The sequence below is a fragment of the Dermochelys coriacea genome, chromosome 2 (assembly GCF_009764565.3).
Source record: "Dermochelys coriacea isolate rDerCor1 chromosome 2, rDerCor1.pri.v4, whole genome shotgun sequence".
NCBI lineage: Eukaryota > Metazoa > Chordata > Testudines > Dermochelyidae > Dermochelys > Dermochelys coriacea.
In genome coordinates, this window is record NC_050069.1 from 101,664,530 (window position 1) to 101,683,421 (window position 18,892).

The window sequence follows — 18,892 nt, forward strand, 5'->3', positions numbered from 1 at the left end:
TGCCACGCTGGCCACACAGGAAATGAAATTCAAAAGTTTGCGGGACCTTTCCTGTCTACCTAGCCAGTGCATCCGAGTTGAGAGTGCTGTCCAGAGCAGTCACAATGGAGCACTGTGGGATAGCTCCCGGAGGCCATATCGTCAGATTGCAGCCACACAAACCCAAATTTAACCCAGCGATGTCAATTTCAGCACTAATCCCCTCATCAGGGAGGGTACGGAAATCCATTTTAACAGCCCATTAAGTCGACAAAAATGGCTTCGTTGTGTCCGTCGGGTGCACGGTTAAATCGATCTAACACTGCTAAATTCGACCTAAACTCGTAGTGTAGACCAGGGCTAGATTAAACTTGTGAACACACATGCTAGCTCTGGGGTTGCTTCTAATCTATCAGCTGGTTTGGGTGGATGGAAGAACACAAAGCAATGTTTCTATCCAGCTCTCCTTTTGAGCCTGAGGAATTTGTCCCAGACATTTCAGAAGAACAAGAAGATGTGAGGAATGTATCTTTTTAGTCTGCAACTTTAGTAACTTAATTCATCTGGGAATTATCAGCAATAACTCATTCAGTGCAGGTTATCATTCCTTTCTCACTCATTTCCACCTATTTGGGGAGGGCTGCCATCAGTCCCCACTCCTCCAACCTTGATTGCAGCCATTGCTGGGACCCCACCACCTTTCCCTCATGTGAGGGTTAAGAGGCTGGGAAAAGGGAGTTGTCTCCTCACTGTAACAGACATTAGGAGCCCCAACCCTGTTCCCCAACTTCTTAGGGATGCCTTCCCCTAAATCCACTTCCAACTTCAGTTAATCAGAGAACCAGACTCCCTATGGAATAATTACCTGCACTGGATACTTGCTACCAACCACATCGCAACAACTTTAACCTTACTTCCTGGCTGACCCAATCAGGTCCTGAAGGTGTGTGGAAGGTGAAAAATCCCCACTATTCAGCCAGTCTTATAAGGGAAAAATTCCTTCCCGTCCTGAAAAAGGCAACTAGCACAGTGCCCACAACAGACCACAAAAACCCAGTTCTACACTTGTCCAATGGGTGGGACCTGCTGATCCATGAGAGAGGGTTCTGTCTGGCAGGACAGAGCATATATACCGTTTCCCTGCTCCACAGGAGGCCAGTGGCTTACCTTACCCCCTCTGGCCAGCCCTAGCATAGGTAAAATACCTCCCTCTCCCTCCTTCAGTTTGAAGGAGGGGAGCAACCGTAAAGGAGCCACATCCTTTTCTTCCCACTTGTCAAGACGAAGTGCCCGGTTACCTAAGGAAAAACAATTCTGTATACGGATTTCTTACTGAGAGATAACAACATGTATATAGTTGTTGTGCTTTCATGCATATTTCAGTGTTGATTTACATGCCACTTCTAATTCAATGAAAAATTCACTGATACAGTTTTTTTCCTTTCTGTGTGAGGAGCAAACTACACAGGAGCCACACAAAATAAACTATGCATTTATGCAAACTTTGTCCATATCTGCTACGTAAATACTTCTGAGATAAAGTCTTAAAGTATACTAGGCTTATGCATACGTTTTATAAAAATAATACATACTTATTTTATTTATTAAGGAAGCAATTTTTTGTCTCATATGGGAAGGCAAAATGCTGTTGGTAAGTACAATATTGTGATAATATCGTAAGTATTTAGAAATTAGTAAGACTGTACTAAAGCTGCCATGGTCTTAGTATATCAACCCAATATCATTTCATTTTGTAATCTACAAATAACTTCAATCATATAATACCTGCTGGCAGATTCTTCTTTAAATTATATTGACACTTTTAAAAATTACTGCACCTCTGTAAGAGAGAGAAGAGTATTTTATACTATTAATCTTAACCTATGACCATAGATTGAATATATGGTTGAAAGAATCTGGTTATAAGAGTTAATTTTAGGCAGATGTAGTTCAGACTGCACACTTGGTATGGAGGTTTGATGAACATAGGTAAAGTAAAATGCAAAACTATGATTAACTGCCTTAAGTTTATAGTTCTCAAAACATCAGGCCACAGTGGGGTTCTTCCTTAGTATGTTATGAATAAATATATAGAAAGATATTTATTTTATTTCTGTATCTAAAATATAAATTTTAAAAACTCAATTTTAAAACATTGGCATCTAAATTTGCACCTGGAAAATATTTTCAGGAGCAGGTAATTGCCGGTGCAAATTGGTATTTGTGCATTCAAGTGCCTATTTAGACCAGGAGTGGGCAAACTTTTTGGCCCAAGGGCCACATCAGGATTACAAAATGGTATGGAGGGCCGGGTAGGGAAGGCTGTGCCTATGCAAACAGCCTGGCTCCCGCCCCCTCCCAATTACCACCCCTTGACTGCCTCCCTCAGAACTCCCGACCCATCCAACCCCTCTGCTCCTTGTCCCCTGACCGCCCCCTTCTGGGGACCCCCCCCCCGGGACCCAACTCCCTATCCAACCTTCCTGCTCCCTGTACCCTGACTTGCCCTGCCCCCTTCTCCACACCCCCGCCCCGTGACAGGCCCCCCGGGACCCCTGACCATCCAGCTCACCCACACCCTCCTGTCCCCTGACCGACCCCACCCCATGCAACCCCCCCGCTCCCTGTCTCCTGACACCACCATCCCCGAACTCCACCCCATCCAACTGCCCCCTGTCCCCTGACTGCCCCCCGGGACTCCTGCTCCTTATTAAACCCTCCCTGCCCTCTTACCAGGCTGCTCAGAGCGGCAGGACAAGCTTATTGGAAAGCTTGGGAGGTGGGCAGGTGCAAGCCGCGCTGCCCACGCAGCAGCGTGGCTGCAGGGGAGGGGGAACAGCGGGGGAGGGGCCAGGGGCTAGCCTCCCCAGCCGGGAGCTCAGGGGCCGGGCAGGACGGTCCCACGGGCCGTAGTTTGCCTGCCTCTGATTTCGACATACAACGTGAGCTTTGTGCAATTATCTATGTTCACATACATTTTACAAGTGAAATTTAGTCACTGATATTAAGAATTAGCCAGAAATACTTATTTGATTTTTAAAATTGAAATATAATTCTTTATACATGAAGAGGAATCATCTTACCTTTTGGTGCTGCTACACCGAGCATAATGATTGGAGGGTTTTTGTTGTTTTTTTTAAATAAGCCTTTTGGCTTTACCTTTTCACTTAAGAGACAATTTTATATGGTTATACAGAGTGGTTTTGGTTTTGATTTTATTTCAGTTATGGACCTCAATGTATCAGAGACCCAACTTTGCATCAGTATAGAGGCTTGCACAATTCGACTACCGCCACCCCAGGTTCAGAACAGTTCTAATTTCTATGGCTAATTTTGTTCATCCTACTTGCACTTTTTTATTGGCTGTATTTTATCTGGGCTGCTTTATTTGAAAAGGACATGAGGAAGCAAGATTTTACTCCCAATTGCCATTGGACATGCACTATGTTAGTTGCTTAGCCCTATCTTGTACTAAATATATATACCATATATTATTGGATATGGTTGTACTCATGGGAGTCTGACAGTCATTCCAATCAGAATGTCAGAGCTGTGAGATTTCCCTATAGTTACTCTTTGAAGAGATTTCCAGAGGAAATAATAAGAGCATGGGAAAAGGGAAGCACATGCTGGTAGCACTATTTCCCCAGGGATAGTAGATTTTTTCATATGAAACATACATCCATTTGGGACTGCCGGGCAAAGATGTTACAGAACCGTCCTCCTCTGGAGAAGATGATGAATTAAGTAGCAATAGAGGCAGATGAAACCACTGAGATTAAGCATTGTATCATCCACAAACACCCAAAACCCTGTTTGACACCAGGGTCTCTGACCCCTTCCTTGTAGTCTCCACATAATAGAAGGATGTCTACACACAGTGCCATGATGATTACAATGGATGAATGTCTTTATGTCACTAGGTCGCCTTATACCAAATATTCTCCAGCATTACCCAGGAGATAATCCTTCTTGTCACTTTCATCCTATAATAGCTTAGAGCAGGGGTGGGCAAACATTTTGGCCTGAGGGCCACATCTGGGTGGGGAATTTCTTGCAGGGTTGGGGTGCGGAGGCAGAGTGCGGGAGGGGGTGCAGTGTGCAGGAAGGGGCTCGGGCAAGGGGTTGGGGCAGAGGAGGGGTTGGGGTGTACGAGGGGGATCACGGAAGGGGTTGGGGTGCAGGAGGGGTGCAGGATGCAGCAGGGGGCTCAGGTCAGGGGGTTGGGGTGCAGGAGGGGGTGCGGATGCAACAGGGCTCAGGCCGGGAGTTGGGTGCAGGAGGGGTTCAGGCTCCGGCTCGGTGCCGCTAACTTAGCGCACTCCAGGGTGGGCAGCAACACACACCGGGGCCAGGGCAGGCTCTCTGCCTGCCGGCCCCACACCGCACCACTCCAGGAAGCGGCCGGCACCAAGTCCCCTGCAAGCCCCTGGAGGTGGGGGGGGGGGCGCAGTGGGCCTCCGCATGTTTCCCTCGCCTGAGGGTATCTCCCCCAAAGCTCCCATTGGCCGTGGTAACCCGTTCCTGGCCAATGGGAGCTTTGGGGGAGGTACCCACAAGCAAGAGCAGTGTGCGGAGCTCTCTGCCCCCCCCGCCCCACCACGGGCTGCATGGACGTGGTGTGACTGCTTCCCGGCACAGTGCCACAGGGGTGGCAATCCCGCGGGTCAGATCCAAAGCCCTGAGGGGTTTGTAGTTTGCCCACCCTGGCTTAGAGTAAACATCTTATGCTCAAAAACCATCTATCAACTTTTAGCCATCAAGCTATCAAAGAAGTCCCGTCTGCACAGCGCTTCTCTGAAACCTGCTCCATTTCTTTGTGATACCCCCAACAAAGTTGGGAGTAGTTTGGGTCATGCTGGATGTGAGCATAGTTAGCAAATATATCGTAAACCATACTTCAATATTAAGAAATTAGCAATCCGTTCTGATAGCCGCCATGGCACCTTAACTGATCTGGTACAATGAGTACTAAATTTCTGATTACTACTTGCTTACAAAAGCAAGCATTTCAATCCACTTCTATCCTTTAGAATATCTTTTGGCTCTCAGGAGAAGAAATGCCACCATTTCCCTAGCTAGCTAACATACTAATCAAAGACAACTTTAAGGTGACACAGGCAGTGATGATGGAAATTAACATGATGTTTCATTATCAATAATCAATATTGTGGTCCATAATTTGCTAGAGTCTGAAGATAGACAGAGCAACTGAAAGGCTTTTCTGTCACTGCGTGGATGCAAACCATGACAAACAACAGAGTCAGAAAAGAATGTTTCTCCAGGCTAGGAGTGTCCTATGACTTTAGCTCCAGCATGTCTTCTCTCAGAATATCTGGGTATCTCTCTTGATTTTTCCAAGAGACAAAGGCATATAGCTTCTTGGTAGTCTTGCTGAGATGTGTTTGCTACCTGGTGGTTATGGGGCAATACTGTCACTAGTTTGTCCAACATTAGAATATGGTTGGTTTCTGAGTAGAACTTAAAAGTACTGCAGGGATAGTAAGGATGTTCTTAGTCTGAGGACATTTATTTTGTGCTTCAAGTCCTTCTGGATCCAGTATCCTTACATGTTTAATTACCTCCGATATGATCCATCAGCCTTTAAGTCTTTTACGTCTTTAGCCAGTTCCTGAAAGTATAGGTTTTTAAACGTTTGAAACAGACTCTGCCATGTGATAATGTGAATTAATTCTAAAATCAGCAGTTTGCACTGGCTGATAAGTGAATATTCATGTATAAGTTTTGTAAGTACTTTTGAATGCATGTTAGATTTTGCATGGTCCTTTTTCACTTTGTATAAATGAGCAATATTTGAAAATAACAAAACACTTTTTTTCTATTTAAAGCTGGAAGACTTCGACATTTCAGCAAACCATCTTAGAAATATTGACAACAATAAAAGACCGACCGTCAGAGACAAATCAATTTTAAGTAAACTGGTGCTATGTCTTGCCAAGGGAACAATTCTATTTAATTCCAACAAAAACAAACAGTTTACCAAATAACTGTGTTTCCAACTATGCTGTGGGTTTGGTATCTAGCATTCTCTTTGCTTTACCCCTCTACAGCATGAAAATGGGTCAGATCATTAAGTATTAGCCATGTAATTCCAACCAGAGTCTCCTTTTCAATTCATACAAAGACTTTCAGATGCACTGGAAGAATCTGGTAGGAAAGAACATGAGTTACATACGATTTTTTTCCCTTTTGTCTCTTTTTGAATTTTTTTGTATTAATCATGTTGTTTATAATAACATTCCATCTATATGTGTATTTTATTTTTAGTATGGTATATCCTTCCAGAGGATCATGGAGAGACAAAGTATATTGGCAGTGTTTACTTCAAACTGATAGGGGAACGGCTCTTTACGTATCCTTTATACATATTTTATTTTGTTTGGAATGCCTTCTCCTCTACCGTGCCAGCCAAGGTCCAAACTCTAATCCAAATTGAGGGCCAAATTACCTGCAGTTGTAATTCTATTGAGTGAATGAGGCTATGTCATCAGAAAATATGGTCCAAAATATTTAATTCAGTTCTTCTATGTTATTAATGAATGATGTCAAATCTGGTCTTCTCTGTTTTGCTGGAAATGTTTCTTAAGGACCCTGAATATGAATTGGGAACTTTTGTAGGGGCTGGGATGACAAATCTTTAAGAGAATAATTTTTCTTCAGCCTGTTTGTTTGGGCATATGGGTTAAATAGGCTTTAACAACAAAAACAAAAAAAAAAGCCAACCAATAAAAATTTAAGTTGTAGTAAATCTGAATCTGAATAAATTACTTCACCACACAGGCCCTGATCCTGTTAACATTTACTCTCATGCTTAGAGTTCAGGACATTTTAAGTGTTTTCACAATTGAAACCTAAGTCTGGTTTCACTTCCATAATATCGATGAAGTTACTTGGTTCCTCACAATCATCAGAGTCTTTCCAGGAAAAACAGTCTAGATGAACCTATGACTTATAATCTTAAAAACAAGCAGAAAACCCCTTTTTATAAAATAAATCTATTTCATGCCCTCCTTGTTATAGCAACAAGAAATGGCACTAACAGAATGTTTTTCTTTGCAGGTCACCCTTAACCAGGGGTATTATCATTAGTTTAGGCCTCATTTTTCCTTTGCTTTGCAATTTGTGCAATCCCATGAGGAATTGCTCCATATTCTAGCTTTATTTTTTTAGATCCACCCCTGCATCATTGAAATACTGAAAAAATAATAGCATTGTGTGTGCATGGGGCACGGGCACTTGAGGGAGGATTCTCTGCTCCTTGAAGTCTTTAAACCACGATTTGAGGACTTCAGTAGCTCAGACATAGGTCAGGTTTTTCGTAGGAGTGGGTGGGTGAGATTCTGTGGCCTGCGTTGTGAAGGAGGTCGGACTAGATGATCAGAATGGTCCCTTCTGACCTTAGTATCTATGAATCTATGAATAGTATTGCTAATACTTGTTTCAGACATTTTATGTTGCTGCTGAAGTGACTGCCGATGAAGTGAGCTGTAGCTCACAAAAGCTTATGCTCGAGTGGATTTGTTAGTCTCTAGGGTGCCACAAGTACTCCTTTTCTTTTTGCGAATACAGACTAACACGGCTGCTACTCTGAAACCAGTAGAGGGTGTTCACATTAATTAGGAAACTCTGATTTCAGAACCATGCTCACAAAGAAAGAACTCAGACTAAAAACCAAGATTCATATTGAGTTGTGCTTTGGAATGAGAAAATAATTAAAATATCCAGAGAAGGAAATGAAGAAAACCAGGAGGATGTTACAAATAAAGCACTAGTTTCTATCACTTTTACTTGTGTTGAATAATACCTTATTTTGCGGGATATTCCATTGATTTCAATGTGTTTGCTCAAGCAATAAAGTACTTCTCAATGGGAATGAAAACGGCTTAATTTAGCCTAATAAGAGTAAAACTTTCAAATCTCTAAAACCATTAAAACTACTAAAATGTTGGTCCCTTTAAAAAGTAAAGCTGCTTTTTTTAAAATTCTTTTGAAGAAATTTTAGTGTGTATTTAAGCTATTACTCAAGAAAACGATAAACAGTTTCATTATACAGAATGCTAAAAGCCATCTTACATAGCCCTTAACACTTATTCAGGTACCCTTTAAGTTGCATAAGAAGCCAACCAGTCCAATATTTTACTAGAGTAGATTTAGAAGGCGTGTTAAACTCTTTTCTTTCTGACCTAAAGTCTAAACTTCCTCATCTATGTGGATTTCCAGTAAAAATGACAAGTAAAGCATTGTATGCCACAAAGGAACTAATCAAACATCCCATGCATGTAAGAAGTTTTATGTTTATATTAATATGTATATTGGGCACAGCGTTGTTCATGATAATACGTGCTCTTTCCCATGTGAATTTTCAGAACACTGCAAGAGTGTAAAGGTATTTCTCACCATGAATAACTGTTAATACTTGTGTTTTTCTAGTTAAATGGGTAGCCTCACATATTACTGTTCATATCATAACTATATAAGAAGATATGGAAGTGATATGTAGCCAAATTAACAGTTCTGTTGGAATCTAAGGTTTCCTTTTTCCTGAATTTTTATCTTAACTCTGCCACCATAATATCACAACGATATTTTTTTCCTTGTTTGAAAGAAAATTAGAGAAAATAAGTAGTCTAGACTTATTATTGCAAACATTTAAATGGTTTGAGGCAGGCTGAAGTTCCCACTTCAGAGGTGAAGAGGATGGGAAGGAGCAAAATTTACAACTCTTTTAGAATAATGGGCTATATGAAATACGAGTTTCAGCCTTTTCCGAGCAGTAGCACACGTGCTGGTTATCTTGTCAGTGAAAGAAGAAAAACTTAATTTTTTAAAAACAAAGAATAGAATTTGAAGAATGCAGTAGAAATTGCAGAGTTTCGAAAATGTTAAGAACTGGTGTCTGAGTGAGGCTCCTGTTTCTCTCTTTCCAGTAGCTGCAGCCCCTAATGGAGAAAGTTAGGATGACTCCTCCTTATTTCCCACAGTTTTCACAGGCATCCAGGCATTTCTTTGTTATGAAAAATCTAGATGTCTGTGTAAGTAACTAGAGACAAGGAGGACAGTCAGCCATCTCTGTGTGGGCCACTAGAAATTGCTTTGCATTCCACAGTTTTAGAAGTACTGCTCTAAAATAATGACTAAGGATTAGGACTTCCCTGTCTGAGAAATGTGGCAATCCGAAAAGTGCCTCATCAACCAAATGTAGCCCATAAGCAGAGAATGGGGAAACTGGATCCAATGAGTTTTGTCCCTCATCCCTCAAAACTGCAGAAATCTCTAAATACAAAAAAACACACAATCAGAGTTCTGTGAGGTTTCAGGTGATTCGTCAGCCTGGTGTGAGACCGAGGACATAGCCATAGTATTACTGTCTGTGATAACTGCAATTAAGGAGACTGTCCTAATGGAAGATAATTGTAATCAGAGCAAAACTAATTTTGAACAATAGCAGCTACTACTCATTTAAAGAGAGGGTTGATTGAACATATCTGCTGATTAGGGAGTCAAAACCATCTAGATTTCCTGTGGCACAATAAGAGCACTGAGGAGCAGCATAGAGGAGTTTGCTCTGCATGCAGATGCCATAATATCCTGAAGGGTGGAATTGGATCTCTCCTTATGGGCTCTAGACCCTTTTCCTCAAAGAGGATATTGTAGCAGAAACTCGATGTGGCAAGTCGCACAGAATTTTCCAAGTAGTTTTTCCCCTTTCAGTGGATTTTTCCATGAGAGTGAATAAAATGATCTGATATAACAGATATTAAAGGGGCACATTACTGAAATGGTTTCTCCACTTGTATTTGTAACAGAAAAATTCCCCTCGTGTCTTTTATTATTGCTATGTGATGTTAAAAGGTTGCTGGGTTCCATTTCAGTAGTAGGTGAAATAATCGCTGTATATAGCTTGTGGCATGCTTTTTTATTCTTGCTTGAAAGGATATATATTGTGCAGCATATTTGCCATCTTGACAATCAGATATTTGCATACATACAGAATTTTCCAAGTAGTTTTTCCCCTTTCAGTGGATTTTTTCCATGAGAGTAAATAAAATGATCTGATATAACAGATATTAAAGGGGCACATTACTGAAATGGTTTCTCCACTTGTATTTGTAACAGAAAAATTCCCCTCGTGTCTTTTATTATTGCTATGTGATGTTAAAAGGTTGCTGGGTTCCATTTCAGTAGTAGGTGAAATAATCGCTGTATATAGCTTGTGGCATGCTTTTTTATTCTTGCTTGAAAGGATATATTGTGCAGCATATTTGCCATCTTGACAATCAGATATTTGCATACATACAGAATTTTCCAAGTAGTTTTTCCCCTTTCAGTGGATTTTTCCATGAGAGTGAATAAAATGATCTGATATAACAGATATTAAAGGGGCACATTACTGAAATGGTTTCTCCACTTGTATTTGTAACAGAAAAATTCCCCTCGTGTCTTTTATTATTGCTATGTGATGTTAAAAGGTTGCTGGGTTCCATTTCAGTAGTAGGTGAAATAATTGCTGTATATAGCTTGTGGCATGCTTTTTTATTCTTGCTTGAAAGGATATATATTGTGCAGCATATTTGCCATCTTGACAATCAGATATTTGCATACATATTACTTTTCATTTATCAAGCTGAAAAAATCTTTCCTTAAATGTCTTAATACCAAGCATACAATGTTCTTAATTCTAGGTTGTTTTAAAAAAAATAGAATTATAAAATAACCAACACAAAAATGTGTATGGTGTATGTTGTATACAGGCTAAGTTATTGTAGCATTGTAAACTAACTCTCTTCATTCAGTTGAATCAGTTTGGCAACAGCTGTGTGTTTCAGGGAGTAAATGCCAAGCCTGCAAATCTGACCAGCAAACCGATATGCAAGGTATCTCTGACTCAAGCACCTCCAAGAAGAGAGACTTTGCAGCAGAGGTCTTCACAATGCAGTTCAGGAATTAGCCACAGGATGGAGCTTTTGATCAATCAGCCAAAACAATGTATTCTCTCAAATCTCATTCCATGTCCAGAGGATGCTGTTGCTGAGGCCATGAAGAAAACAGTGCATAGTAGACAGCAGCAGCAGACTCTAGGAGCATCAGGGATACCAGTTCACTCAACTGAATCCTTAAGAATGTCTGAGAATTCATGTGTGGATTCTCAAAAGAACAATGCCACTAGAATTATACCTATTTTCAAAGGAAAGTTGTTGCAAATGGATGTAAAGGCCACAAGAGCCAATGAAGGAAAGAAAAAAGTGAGTGTTTTATGGCATTCTCCAAAAGTAGTTAGAGATGTCACTGGGTCTAAATTAAATGTATGCAACCACAGCGTAAATCAGGTATACAAACCTGTCCAAACTGTGTCATTCAAAAATCCTATTAATGGTACTGATGCTCAGAGAATGACTGGGAAATCAAGTGTAAAAAATGGTGGACCTATATGTGACCAGAAAAAAGAAACTGGTAAGCAGCTGACAAATTCGGCTTTTTCTAATAGCCCATCTTCAGGCAGGAAGTCAAGTAAAGGCAAACCTGAAAAGCTAAATTCTTCTTCATTATCTGCTAGTGACAAATCAATGCTTCAGACATCAAATGCTAATCTAGGTTTGAAAAAACCTGCACTACTCAGTTCTACTACAAAAAAGGGGGGAAAGTTATCAAATCAAAACACCACAAAATACTTGGGGAAAGTCACAGTTCAAAGAAGGTACAGATACAGATTTCTGAGTCGGACAAAGAAATTGCAAACACCAGCGTATCACAGCATCAAACAAAAAGCCCAATTGAAGGAGTTGGGTTAAATATTCTCAGATTGGTTTTAAACAGTATAGTGCACAGAGCCAAAAGAGAACATCAACAATCATTAATACCATCAAAGGAGTATATCACCAAGACAACCAATCACCATTCACAAGTCAACTGTGAGCAGGTAGAGTAAATAATTGGTTTCACCTATACTAGTTCTCACCAATTATGTGTGTGTGTGTGTGTGTGTGTGTGCACGCACGCGCACGCACTGAAGTAATTAGACTATTAATTGCATTTGATGCTGTATCTTAGTTCTGCCAGATAGTATGTTTCTAATGTTTGCTGTAACCTGTTTGCTCTTTAACCATTGTCTCTTGTTACAGTAAAAGACTGATTTGTTTTATCATCTGAGCTGTATGCCCTTGTAATTGTGACTTTCTGAAAGGAAGGGTAATTCCTTTAAATTTCATTCCAGATTTTTATTTAATGGGATTAACAAAATTTATAAACAATAATATGCTTCCATTTTCTGTGTGTCAGTCTGTCTTCACACAAAGTTGTGTACTACAACGCTATTGGATGGTATATCAGACCAGCTCAAATATGTGATCGTATCACCTAGTAGCTGTAGACTACAGAATATGTAAACCCAGTGCTTTTACACAAGCTTGAAACTTTAGCAGGTTCAGTTATTACAACACATTCATTGAAAACCTTTGCATGTAATAATAGCTATTTAGATTACAAGTTAGTAGAAATTAGGGTTGTCTATTAATTGCAGTTAACTCATGAGATTAACTCAAAAAAATTAATCACGATCAATTGCAGTTTTAATCACACTGTTATACAATACCAATTGAAATGTATTAAATATTTTTGGATGCCTTTCTACATTTTCTAAGATATTGATTTCAATTGCAACACAGAATACAAATTGTACAGTGCTCACTTATTATTATTTTGATTACAAATATTTGCACTGTAAAAATGATAAACAAAAGAAATAGTATTTTTCAATTCGCCTCATACAAGAACTGTAGTGCAATCTCTTTATCGTGAAAATCCAGTTTACACATGTAGATTTTTTTTGATACATAACTGCATTCAAAAACAGAACAATGTAAAACTTCAGAGCCTACAAGTCCATTCAGTCCTACTTCTTGTTCAGCCAATCGCTAAGACAAACAAGTTTGTTTACATTTACAGGAGATAATACTGCCCTGTTCTTATTTACAATGTCACCTGAAAGTGAAAACAGGCATTTGCATGGCATTTTTGCAGCTGGCATTGCAAGGTATTTACATGCCAGATATGCTAAACATTTGTATATCTCTTCATCCTTCCGCCACTATTCCAGAGGAAATGCTTCTTCGCTGACTACGCTGGTTAAAAAAAATGCATTAATTAAATTTGACACAATTCTCCCTAAAGGAGTTCGTTTCCTGCTGTTTTACCTTCATTCTGCCATATATTTCATGTTGTAGCAATCTCAGATGATGACCCAGCACATGTTGTTCATTTTAAGAACACTTTCTCTGCAGATTTGACAAAAAGCAAAGAAGGTACCAATGTGAAATTTCTTAAAGATAGCTATAGCGCTTGACCCAAGGTTTAAGAATCTGAAGTGCCTTCCAAAATCTGAGGGCGACGAAGTGTGGAGCATGCTTTCAGAAGTCTTAAAAGCGCAACACTCTGACCTGGAAACTACAGAACCCGAACCATCAAAAAGGAAAATAAACCTTCTGCTGGTGACATCTGACTCATGATGAAAATGAACATGTATCGGTCCACAATGCTTTGGATCATTACCTAGCAGAATCTGTCATCAGCGTGGACACATGTGGAGTGGTGGTTGCATGAAACATGCATGAAGGGACATATGAATCTTTAGCATATCTGGCATGTAAATATCTTGCGATGCCAGCCATAACAGTGCCATATGAACGCCTGTTCTCACTTTCAGATGACATTGTAAACAAGAAGTGGACAGCATTATCTCCACAAATGTAAACAAAGTTGTTTGTCTGAGCCATTGGCTGTACAAGAAGTAAGACTGAGTGGACTTTCTAGGCTCTAAAGATCTACATTGTTTTATTTTTGAATGCAGTTATTTTTTGTACATTATACTACATTTGTAAGTTCAACTTTTGTGATGAATGCAATACTGTACTTAGGTGAATTTAAAAATACTATTGTTTTTTATAGTGCAAATATTTATATTATTTTTTATTACAAAGTGAGCAGTGTGTACTTTGTATTCTGTGTTGTAATTGAAATCAAATATTTGAAAATGTAGAAAACATCCAAAATATTAAATAAATGGTTTTCTATTATCGTTTAACAGTGAAATTAATCACGATTAATTTTTTTAATCGCTTGACAGCCTAGTAAAAATGCAAGTTGTTAACAGCATTTGAACTTTGTGCTGAATGGCACACTAAAAATAATTTAAATAGAGTATGATACTTCCTCTTGAGTTTTAATAAAACAAGAAGTGGTAAACTGAGTTCAGTGCAATAACAGTGATGAATTTAGCACCAAGTTTTTTTTAAGACTTTCAGGAACGTAAGTTGTGGTTTGAATCTCCTAATTTTTCTTTTAATTTGTATCTACAAAGGCTTTTAACTTTAAGAAAATTATCCATACATTTTATTACACTTTCTTTACAAGATATAGAACCTTTTATTGCTGCTATTTAAGAATGCTCTTCACCATAATAGAATAAAAAGATGTTTTATCCTAAAAACTCCCAGGAGTGGTATTTTTCCTTCCCATGGTTTTCTTAATCTATAAATATGAATTTGGTAGACTATAATCTTTCTCAGCCTGACTTTATTATTGTTTGGGTTGGTTGGTTTGTTATGTGGGGGGACGGGGGATGATGAAGGGGGCTGGGCAGAGAGGGGCTCTTGCATATGTCCTGTGAGCACAGTTCTTAATTTATGTCTGCTGACTTTTAAAAAACAGTCTCTAGAAATATGAAGTACTGCGCTATTAATGCCTCACAGACACAGGTTAGCTGCTAGAGTGAGAAAGTACATCAGTAAGAAAGGGTACATATTGATAGTGGTCTATTCTTTGGACAGTGAGTGATAATTTATCTGTATAATTCACCTTGGTGTTAGTGTTGTTAGAAGTTACAGGTCAGGGTGGATTGTAATGGTGAGATTCAGTAGCCAAAAAAAAGTCAATCAGAAGTCCTGTCATGATAACCATTACAATAGTACTGGAGTTTTAGCTAATGAGGGTATATCAACTTTTGCATTTTAAGATGTTGACAGTGAATGATCCCTTGCATTGTGAAGCAGTGGGCTCAAAACAGATTTACTCAAAGATGGAGACCCATTTGAAAACAACTTCAAAGAAAAAGTTGTGGCAAAAGAAGGCAGGTAAAAAACTCACATCCAGACACTAAGTGATGAAAAAGACAATATGTACTTTTTGATTTTAGAATATTGACCAGTTAAAGCAAAACCGGGAATACAAGAAATCCCTTATGGCCTGGAAAAAGTAAAACTTTTATTTCATTCCTGTCTTTTTTCAGAATTTTTTGGCCAACTTTTAAAATTTTGAAAACATACTCCTTCAGAAATTAAATATGTAGTAACACTAATAAGGTTAACAATATTTAATGTAAATATTTTATTTTAGGGTATATGAAAATAACTTTTCCGATTCCACATTAAAAAAATCTTGTTAGGAAAGACATTCACAGTGTCATACAACTTATTTCTGGGATTTATTAATCCACTTTATAATGTTCCTATAAATGAGATTCTTCTGACTGCATGAAAGCTTTTCCTATTTGCTGAAGTGTATGCCATCAATTTAGAACATCCTTTTCTGCATATGTATTTTACTCTGCTTAATTATAATTCAAAGAAACTATTGCAGAAAATGTGGACTCCATCTATTTTAAAAAACAGTACATGTAAATTACAGTGGAGATTGATTGATTAATTTTTTGGTTCCATACAGTCATTTCTGTTTGCGGATAATCCAGGTATGTTACAGATTACCACCATCTCCTTGATCCAAAGTATTGAGACATTTAAATTGAGGTGCATAGCTATCAGCTTCATTGATCATGTCAGCACTGCAATAAGGATCCACACAGCACTAACTAGGTATATAGTAAATGCTTTATTACATTAGATCACTGGTATATTTTGTCCAATATTCCATCTTCAACAGTGACTAGTAGCTAATTTTCGAGTGGAAGGTGCAAGAATTCCTGAAGTGGCCTATCGGGACAGTTTTTTCTTCCTGCCCCAAGCTATTAGTAGATGGCTTATTCCCTGCAATACAAAATTTGATCCTTTATTATTTGTATCATTTACTTTAATGTAACTATGGATGCTCTCATCAGTTATATAAATGTCTCATCATTTTTAATCCTATTAAACTCTTGGATTCAGTAATATCCTGTGGCAATAAATTCTATAGGCTAGGTATGATTTGTGTAAAACATACAGTATTTCCTTTTACTGATTTTAATTTACTGTCTTTTAGTTTCACTTTTAATCCACTTACTAGTATCAGAAAGAATCAATAGGAGCACGCAAATAGCTGCTAGATACCATTCATAATTTTATGTATATATCCCCTTTTATTCGTCTCCTCTCTGAAAAAACAGTCATAATCTTTTCGTTCTTCTAATGGAAGTCTTTTCAGGATTTTTAACCATATTGCTGCCTATCTCTGAACCTCTTCTATTTCTATTACATCTTTTTTAATATCTGATAACCCAAAGGGAAAGAGTATTAAATGTGAGGAAATACTCTCCATTTATATTGTGGTAAATATTTTCAGTAGTATTTTCCATTCCCTTCTTTTTATGTTTTAACTGGTAGTTTGCATTATGAGTACTTGCAGACTGGTGGGCAGTTTCACCAGCCAGGGAACAGAAATAAGGTCCAAACCTCAATCCTTTTAGGACTTTTATAATTAACAAAAAATAAATGGACTTAAAAGCACTGGACAATAATTCCCCAAATGCTTTCCCCCACTTTAGCAAGCTCAGAGAAAAGGTGCACCCTTCTTCTTAGCTCCCCTTTGACTCAGCTTTTCCCACAGCCACCTTTCATACTCAACTGGTTGCAGCCCTGTTAACCCCGTAGAGATTGCAATGCCTTTACCTTTTCACGCCACCATAGCACATAAATAATTGTGTCTTTTTCTTGAGCATTTATAGTTATTTCAGAACCCAGAAATGTGCATGAGTAGTTCAAATTATTCCTTTTAATTTACATTTGTCAACAGTAAATGTCATCTTCCATCTTGTTGCTCATTCACTTAGTTTTGTTGAAACTCCCTGTGGAGTTCATCATAGTGTTCTCAGGTCTTGACTATTCTAAATAATTTTGTGACATCTGCACATATTACCCCCTTATAATTTTTCATTTTTTCCAGATAATTAATAAGTATATTAACGACTGGTCCGACTGTGTGTTACCCGGGGTTTTCAGAACCCCCAACACTGGTAACGTAACTATTTCACCAGGCTGTGTCAGTAGAAACACAAAAAGAAAAGGAGTACTTGTGGCACCTTAGAGACTAACAAATTTATTTGAGCATAAGCTTTCATGAGCTACAGCTCACTTCATCGGATGCATTTGGTGGAAAATACAGTGTGGAGATATCATACACACTGTAAGGAAAGTGATCACTTAAGATGAGCCATCACCAGCAGCGAGGGGGGGAAAGGAGGAAAACCTTTCATGGTGACAAGCAAGGTAGGCCATTTCCAGCAGTTAACAAGAACATCTGAGGAACAGTGGGGGGGGGGGAGAAATAACATGGGGAAATAGTTTTACTTTGTGCAATGACTCATCCATTCCCAGTCTCTATTCAAGCCTAAATTAATTGTATCCAGTTTGCCAATTAATTCCAATTCAACAGTCTCTCGTTGGAGTCTGTTTTTGAAGTTTTTTTGTTGAAGGATAGCCACCCTCAGGTCTGTAATCGAGTGACCGGAGAGATTGAAGTGTTCTCCGATTGGTTTTTGAATGTTATAATTCTTGACGTCTGATTTGTGTCCATTTATTCTTTTACGTAGAGACTGTCCAGTTTGACCAATGTACATGGCAGACGGGCATTGCTGGCACATGATGGCATATATCACATTGGTAGATGCACAGGTGAACGAGCCTCTGATGGTGTGGCTGATGTGATTAGGCCCTATGATGGTGTCCCCTGAATAGATATGTGGACAGAGTTGGCAACGGGCTTTGTTGCAAGGATAGATTCCTGGGTTAGTGGTTCTGTTGTGTGGTGTGTGGTTGCTGGTGAGTATTTGCTTCAGGTTGGGGGGCTGTCTGTAAGCAAGGACTGGCCTGTCTCCCAAGATCTGTGAGAGTGATGGGTCGTCCTTCAGGATAGGTTGTAGATCCTTAATGATGCGTTGGAGAGGTTTTAGTTGGGTGCTGAAGGTGATGGCTAGTGGCGTTCTGTTATTTTCTTTGTTGGGTCTGTCCTGTAGTAGGTGACTTCTGGGTACTCTTCTGGCTCTGTCCTTGCTTACAGACAGCCCCCCAGCCTGAAGCAAATACTCACCAGCAACCACACCACACAACAGAACCACTAACCCAGGAACCTATCCTTGCAACAAAGCCCGTTGCCAACTCTGTCCACATATCTATTCAGGGGACACCATCATAGGGCCTGATCACATCAGCCACACTATCAGAGGCTCATTCACCTGTGCATCTACCAATGTGATATGTGCCAGCAATCCCCTCTGCCATGTACATTGGTCAAACTGGACAGACTCTACGTAAAAGAATAAATGGACACAAATCAGACGTCAAGAATTATAACATTCAAAAACCAGTCGGAGAACACTTCAGTCTCTCCGGTCACTCGATTACAGACCTGAGGGTGGCTATCCTTCAACAAAAAAACTTCAGAAACAGACTCCAACAAGAGACTGTTGAATTGGAATTAATTGGCAAACTGGATACCATTAACTTAGACTTGAATAGAGACTGGGAATGGATGAGTCATTACACAAAGTAAAACTATTTCCCCATGTTATTTCTCCCCTCACCCCGCCCCCCACTGTTCCTCAGATATTCTTGTTAACTGCTGGAAATGGCCTACCTTGCTTATCACCATGAAAGGTTTTCCTCCTTTCCCCGCCCCCGCTGCTGGTGAT

General features: G+C 39.3%; 1 protein-coding gene across 1 annotated transcript in view; it reads left to right on the forward strand.

The window, feature by feature from the left end:
- Nucleotides 1-18,892, forward strand: part of C2H18orf63 (chromosome 2 C18orf63 homolog) — a 59,853-nt gene that overhangs the window by 25,143 nt on the left and 15,818 nt on the right. Inside the window, exons 6-8 of the mRNA XM_043507113.1 lie at nt 1,589-1,630; nt 3,204-3,280; nt 5,829-5,939. Of these exons, the coding sequence (XP_043363048.1) occupies nt 1,589-1,630; nt 3,204-3,280; nt 5,829-5,939 (230 nt within the window). The remainder of the gene's footprint in view (nt 1-1,588; nt 1,631-3,203; nt 3,281-5,828; nt 5,940-18,892) is intronic.